Raw genomic sequence first — 7,674 nt, forward strand, 5'->3', positions numbered from 1 at the left:
TCAGGCAATAGTTGTTGCCGATTCTTAATTCTCAGGGAATGTTGCTATAATTGTTTTTAAAATATACTTTTTTTTTTAGCTTCTAATCTTTCTTCATTTACCGAACCAAGCCTTTAACTACAGCAGTATTGAAGATGTAATGTGTTCTGCTTTTTAAACTTGCTCTTGTGGAAAATTTTGGTTTATGGGAGTGCATATGTTTCTCCGTCGTTCAAGAAAGACAGTGATTAATTATGTTTTAAAGGAATGGATTTGTTGTTCTGCAATGCTATTAAATGAACTGCACACAGTGTCTGTGGCTAAACTCTTGTATTTGCTTCCCCAGTTAAGAAATACTGAACAAAAAAGTAAATGCAGTGAAAGGTACTGAGAGTATCTTATAGGTAACTAATATTATAATCATGCTTTATCTTCTGTGAATACTGGGTGACAGCTGCATTTTTCCTGTTTTTAGAGACCAAACATTATACAATTTTGCTTATCTGTATGTCTCATCAGGTCTGCATTCTGATAAAGGAAAGTTATTTTAAACGATTCTGAGTGCCTATGCAGATTACTTTCCAGTCACAAAGTGACATCTTCTATCAAGTACAGTGCTGGCCTCAAATATTGCTTGCATGGGCATAGACATACTAGCCTTTTCAGTAGCAGTGCTTAGTTTTAAATGGGTACTGGGTCATATGATAGCGAGTGGCTACAACTCTGCACAGCACTTCCCTTATATACCTCACGTTTGCATTAGACCCTAATTAACACAAACTCTCCATTAAACGTATTCCATATAGATTTTTACCATTTTCATCCAAGAAACCATTTTAAAAACATGATGCCCTTCTTAGGAGTTCGAAACTAATTTTTCCTCTCACCCATGTAGCTAGGTGAAACACAGGGTTGAGGATAAATTGTATCAAAGGATTTGAGTTAAGGCATCAGAATCATCTCATTACTGTAAGGAACCACAGAGTTATTCATTACTATCATCCATAGCCCACTGCTAGGTGGGAATTTTGTAATGGAGTCACTGTATTGGATTTGCATGGCAATGTTTCGGTAGCAGGGGGGCTGCAGGGGTGGCCTCTGAGAAGAATCCAGCAGCTGCCCCATGTTAGGTAAGGGCCAGTTCCAGCTGGCTCTAAAGAGACCCGCCGCTGGCCAGAGCTGAGCCAATAAGCCATGCTGTTTGTGCCTCTGGGAGAGCAGATTTAAGAAAGGGAAGGAAAAAAAAGGAAAAGAACTGCTGCACAGCAGCAGCTGGGGGAGCGAGGAGTGAGAACCAGCCCTGCAGACCCCAAGGGCAGTGCAGCAGGAGGGCAGGAGGTGCTCCAGGCAGGCAGCAGCAGTTCCCCTGCGGCCTGTGGAGAGGCCCCTGGTGGAGCAGGCTGTCCCCCTGCAGCCCACGGGTCCCACACGGAGCAGATCTCCACGCTGCAGCCCGTGGAGGAGCCCCCGGTGGAGCAGGTGGATGTGGCCTGGAGGAGGCTGCGGCCCATGGAGAGCCCCCGCAGGAGCAGGCCCCGGGCCGGAGCTGCAGCCCGTGGAGAGGAGCCCACGCAGGAGCAGGGGGGCTGGGGGGAGCTGCCGCCCACCCGTGGGGGACCCGTGCTGGAGCAGTTTGCTCCTGGGGATGGATGGACCCCGTGGTACGGAGCCGTGTGGGAGCAGTTCTTGGAGAGCTGCTGGCTGTGGGCAGCCCCCGCAGGCTCAGTTCGGGCAGGACGGCATCCCGTGGGAGGGACCCCGCGTGGAGCAGGGGCAGAGAGTGACCGTGAGGGAGCGACGGAGACGAAGCGTTAGGGACTGACCAGAGCCCCCATTCCCTGTTCCCCTGTGCTGCTTGGGGGGAGGAGGTGGAAGAGCATAGGTAGGCGGAAGGTGTTGGTAGGGGTTTTTTTTTTGTTGTTTTTGTTTTTTAGTTTCTCACTGCTCTAACCTGTTAGTAACAGGTAATAAGTTATATTAATCTCCCTGTGCTGAGTCTGTTTTCCTGTGGTGATAATTGTTGAATGATCTTCCTGTCCTCATCTCAACCCTTGAGCCCTTTCCATTGTATTTTCTCCCCCTTTCCCTTTGAGGAGGCGGAGTGAGAGAGTGGTTGTGGTGGAGTTCAGCTGCCCAGCTGGGTAAAGCCACTACAGTTATCTTATTACCTGAGCACACCATACTGTCTCTGGACACAAGAACAGCCAGTGTAAGGCTTGTACCTTCACTGCAGTGCTCTCTCACATGATGTGGCCTGAATTTTCCCCTCTTCTTGTCACTTTGAGTGACTGGACCCGCCACATGGAATAGACCTGTTCTTGCTCCAGTGTCAGTCACGCTCAGTTTTGGCACAAAGGTTTAGCAGCACATGGTTCCTGTGTTGCTTTATCCAGCTCCTTCCCAGCAAAGTGTAGGAAAGCCTGTCTTTTCTTAGCGTGGACAGGTGGAGAGGCAGTGGGAGACCTGTACTGGGCCTGGCCTGAATCCATGTGAGAGGGTTGGTTTGGCAAATGGCAGCACCCTCCCCGCTGCCCCTCGTACTTGGGTTAGAGAATGCTGCGCATGGACAGGGCGAGGATTAGGGGTACCTTGAGAGATGTGGTGTTGCAAGAGAAGCTGACCTTGCAGCACAGGTAAGTCCTGACAGGTAGAATACGGCACCTGGGACATGGATGCCTGAGTTCCCAAATCCTTACCATCCAACATACATGTTTTTTGGTTTCTCTCAGGAAGCGTGTATCCCCCAGCCTGGACTTGCAGCCAGATCCCCTGTGACGTGAGAGGCTCTCCTCTCGAGTGACGCTCTCACTGGGGAGGGGACAAAATTGCTTCTTCCAGAGGTCATGCTGAGGTGTATGAATCCCAATTACTCCAGTATTTTCAGAAAACGCAGATTTTTTTCTCCATCTACATTTAGTTAATAAGGAGATTTTTTTTCTCCCCTGTGCAAAGAGCGTCAAAGCCATCCACATGTTCTTTCACATTGTGCTCTTTTTGGGCTTTGAGATGAGTCCAAATGGAGGCCAGCGTAAATGCATTGGCATGGTTCTTCAGTGGGTTTTAAAGCCAGAACTGGTCCCCAGTGAGTCTAAATGAAACGAAGAGCTTCAACATTTACACGACTGCATGTTTCAGGACACTTCACTGCGTGCGTGTACGTCTCAACCGGGCTGTGGAGCCTGCTTTATTCCTACCCCTGGGTAGCACAGATTGCACTGCCAGGCACCCTGATTACACTGAGGTAGCCTGGGGGGGTTCAGGTATTGCTTCCCCCTCTTAAGGGCACATACAGAGCCCTGGTTTTTTTTTTGTGTTTGTTTTTGTTTGTTTTTTTTTCCAGTGTTTAATATTTCAGTCAGTGGAGTTTTTAATCTACAGAAATAGAAGCGCTCGAATACTATGAAAACTAAAAATTTGCATTAAAAAAAAAAAAAGTAGAAAATACAACTGTCTTGGTGAGAAACAGAGAGAGAGAACAAAATGGAAAATAAGCAGTGGTGCAAAAAATCAGGGAACACTTAAAGTCAGAAGGGAAAAGCCAATTTAAGATAGTAGTTAGCAGGGGCATCCTGCCATGGATTCTGTAAAGACAGCGAAGGAGGGAGGTGAAAGAGGACGAGAGAGGCTGCGGCTGAGTCAGGCTGGTCCCACTGCTCCTCCCCAAGCCCGACAGCCCTGCTCGCCGCCAGCCCCGCAGCTGCGGCGACTCCTGGGTGGAGACGTGCAGCACGGCCTCGTTGCAGGGGCCGATCCCTGCGACCACAGAAGACCCCCGTCACACCCAGCCACAGCCTCGGGCAGACGCTCCCAGTGCGTTTTCCTGCTGCTCCTCACCAGCAGCGCGGTCACTTGGCGCAGCCAGGCTTGTGAGCAGCCCCAGCTCCTGCCCAGAGCTGCCAGCACGAGCACGGCCACGTCCCCCCGTGGCTGCGGGTCTCACCCTAACGCTGGGCTGTACTTTTGTCACCTGAGTTCCCGGTGCCACCCTTTGGAAGAAGTACGGCTGCTGTTGGATGTGTCTCTGGGTATGTCTAGCGGGGTCTGTGGACCGAGCTCAGGCAGAAATGTCACACCTTTACTGGCACGAAGTAGGCACGTCCTCCTGATAGAGCTGAAGCATGTGCGGTGCCTGTGCTGCATTCGCTACGAGCCCACCAGAACCGGCAGCCCTTGGTAAGTCTTCCAAAGCCGAGCTTTGAGCGGCAAGTTTGCTGTTTCCCGTGCTGACTCCGTCTCGTACGGTGCCTGTCGAGAGACGGGGAGGCTCGCTCTGTTCCGACCGTGCAACTCGGCCGGCCCCGCGCTGAGCAGCGGCAGGCAGGGGGGACCGGCCCTGGGGAACGGCCCGACCGCGCGCGGCCTCGAAAGCCGCCTCGAAATCCCCCGAGGCAACCCCGGCGGAGCTCAGCCCTCCGCGAGGGGCTGCTTCTGCTCCTCCTCGCACCCAAGGCGACCGCCTGCAGCCTGCCGTCCGTGCGGGAGGAGGGACGGGTGCGCCCCACGGCTCGCGAGCATCGCCTCCCGGCGCGGGGGGACGCGGGGCGGGGAGGGGACGCGGGGGGGGACGCGGGGAGGGGACACGCGGGGAGGGGACGCGGGAGGGGACGTGGGGGGGGACACGGGGAGGTGACACGCGGGGAGGGGACGCGGGAGGGGACGTGGGGGGGACGCGGGGAGGGGACACGCGGGGAGGCGACGGGGGACGCGGGGCGGCGGCTGCGCGCCGGGGAGGGGACGGCGGCGGCGGGGGCGTTGCGGGGGGGTCTCGGCCGCCCCCGGGGAGCGCGCCCGGCCCCCGCCCGCCCCCCGCCCGCCCCCCGCCCGGCCGTGCCGGGGCGGCAGAGCCGCGGGCCCCGGTGCCGGGACGACGATGGGCCGGTGGCGGGGCCGGGCGCGGGGCGTCGCGGTGGCGGTGGCGCACGGGCTGTGCTCGGGCTCGCTGAACATCCTGCTCAAGTTCCTGCTGGCCCGCTACCACTTCGCCTTCCTGACGCTGCTGCAGTGCCTCAGCAGCGCGGCGGCGGCGCTGGGGCTGGAGGCGCTGCGGCGGCGGGGGCTGGCGGCGCTGCCCCCCTTCGGGCCCCGCCTGGCGCGCCCCTTCGCCGCCGTGGCCGCCCTGGCCACGCTGCAGTCCACGCTCACCCTGTGGTCGCTGCGCGGCCTCAGCCTGCCCATGTACGTCGTGTTCAAGCGCTGCCTGCCCCTCGTCACCCTCCTCACCGGCGCCCTGGTGCTCCGCGACGGCATGCCCTCGCCCGGCGTGCTGGTCGCCGTGCTCATCACCACCTGCGGCGCCGCGCTGGCCGGTGAGTGCCCGCCGCTACCGGGGCTGCGCGGGGGGCACCGGGGCGGTGCGAGGTCCCGGGGGAGGCTGGGGGACCCCCGGGGGCACAGGAGGGAGGGCCGCGGGCCGGGGGCTGGCACCCAGCGCGCTGGTGCCCGGGGCTGCCGCCCCCGAGAGCCGCGCGTCGCCCCCGGGAGAAGGCGGGTTGGTTCGGGCGGGGGGGCTGAGGAAACCGCTCGGGAGGCTCGCAGACCCCCCCGAAATAAAAGAAAATCCGTCGGGAGGTGAGCGTGTCCAGCCTCGGGACCTGCATGACGAATCCCAGGAGCTGGGGAGCGTGCGCTGCCGCCCGTTTCCTAAATATCCTCCCCGACCAAATTGGGGCTCTCTTTCCATCTCCGTGCAAAAACCGTGCTCCTTCCTCCCTGTGACTCCGCCAGGAGCTGGTGACCTGACCGGGGATGCCATGGGCTACGTGACGGGCGTGCTGGCCGTGCTGATACACGCCGCCTACCTGGTGCTCATTCAGAAGACCAGCGTAGACAGTGAATACGGACCCCTGACGGCCCAGTACGCCATCGCTGTCTCAGCCACCCCCTTTCTCATTATCTGTTCCTTTGCCAGCATGGACTCCATCAACGTCTGGTCGTTCCCGGGGTGGAAGGACCCCGCCATGGTTTGCATCTTCATTGCTTGTGTCCTGATTAGCTGTGCCATGAACTTTACCACCCTTCACTGCACTTACATCAACTCGGCCGTGACCACCAGCTTCGTCGGGGTGGTGAAGAGCATAGCAACCATCACGGTGGGCATGGTGGCCTTCAACGACGTGGAGCCCACCAAGCTGTTTATAGCCGGTGTCGTGGTCAACACCCTGGGGTCTGTCATCTACTGCGTGGCCAAGTACATTGAGACCAGGCGGCAGAGCACCTACGAGGACCTGGAGAAGGAAGCTAGAGCGGAAGAGGGAGCGAGGCAGGATGGGGACCAGGCACTGTTTGCCATGGAGGCGATTTCCCAGGAGAAGGGGGCCGAGGAGGCGGCAGTGGAAGGGTCAACCAAAGGGGACAGCCAGAGCGGAGGGGAGGAGAAGGGCGGCACTGAGGAACCCACCGAGGCACCGGCGGTCCAGGGGAAAGCCGCTGGCGCACCAGAAAGGAACAGGAGCTCGCTGAAGGATGCCTATCTCGGAGTATGGAGGTTGGTGAGGGGTGCTAATTATATAAAGAAGGATTATTTGATAGAAAATGAAGAGCTACAGAGTCCTTGAAAAGCAGGTTGGAAAACCCCACAAAACGTGTTGCTTGAGGACAGACAGCTGGTTCTCTGTACAGGGTACAGGGGGAGAGGCAGAGCATACATTTCCACATCAGTGCTGACGAATCAATCCAAACCGTTTAGGATAATTTTACCTCATTGTCAAAAAGCAAAAGGTCAGAGTTTGCTCATGCTTTCGGCTTGCATTGAACTGCTTCCAATACATCCGTTCAGACCCACCACAGCTAAAGGTACCGAGTCCTCTGCTGTGGATACAGAGAGAGTTGGGTGATGGCAAGTCGCGGGGCACTTGCTTGGGAGCTGTGGCTGTGAGGGATGCCGGTGCCACCGGGTTAGATGGCAGTGCCAGGAACACGGCGGTGGCCTGTAGCTTGAGGCTCTGTGATGCGCTTCTGTATCTGTGTCCATCCAATTATAGGTACGCTACGTAAATGTGTTCCTGCAATATATAAGCTCCTGTTAACTGTATTCTGTGTGCTCCTCTGTGTCGATACGATTGCAACAGAGCTAGAGATCGTGCCACTTTAATTACATTGGTGTTCAGTCACCCTCCTAACTGAAGAACCGAAATTCTCCCCGATGCTGTGGCCAGGCTGGGCCTTGGACCTGCTTCACCTCGAGTGGTTTGTGTCTTCAGGAGAAACACTTCTTTCTTGTGGTCGTGTGCAGGAGAGCAGAGCCAGACCCGAACTCGTGAGAAGCTTTGGTCAGCAGCAGCAGGGCGTTCTCCTATGAGCTTTAACTACACGTAGCACTGGGAATAGCTTGACCCGAATAAAATAATTCGGAAACGTTGGAAAGATTTGGCTTGGGAGGGCTATTAACAAACAAACAGGGAGAAAGCGTGTGCCTTGGGCTATCCCCTCCTTATATGTAGAATCGGGAGGATCCAGACTTGAAGCTGGGAGCAGGCTGTGGCAGGGCTGGGGAGACCACCCCTGGGGGCGTGTAGGGGCACCCACACCGGGGTCGGGGCGGTTTTGCTGTGCCCTGGCCGCAGCTGGGATGTAGCACGGTGGGGCTGCCCGGTCCCCTGGAGGAGAGCAGACAGGCGGGGAGCAGCAGGGTGCCCGGCAGGCTGGGACTGCTCGGGGTGCCCAACACCAGGGTGACCACCTCGGGAGGGGGGAAGC

At 56.9% G+C, this 7,674-nt stretch overlaps 1 protein-coding gene across 1 annotated transcript; it reads left to right on the top strand.

The window, feature by feature from the left end:
• The first annotated feature begins 4,849 nt into the window (after positions 1 to 4,849).
• SLC35D3 (solute carrier family 35 member D3) lies at positions 4,850 to 6,533 on the top strand. Its single transcript, XM_035538972.1, has 2 exons — positions 4,850 to 5,285; positions 5,704 to 6,533. The coding sequence occupies exons 1-2, from the start codon at positions 4,850 to 4,852 to the stop codon at positions 6,531 to 6,533; spliced, it is 1,266 nt and encodes a 421-aa protein (XP_035394865.1).
• The last annotated feature ends 1,141 nt before the right edge of the window (positions 6,534 to 7,674 follow it).

This window comes from Cygnus atratus, chromosome 3 (assembly GCF_013377495.2).
Source record: "Cygnus atratus isolate AKBS03 ecotype Queensland, Australia chromosome 3, CAtr_DNAZoo_HiC_assembly, whole genome shotgun sequence".
Lineage (NCBI taxonomy): Eukaryota > Metazoa > Chordata > Aves > Anseriformes > Anatidae > Cygnus > Cygnus atratus.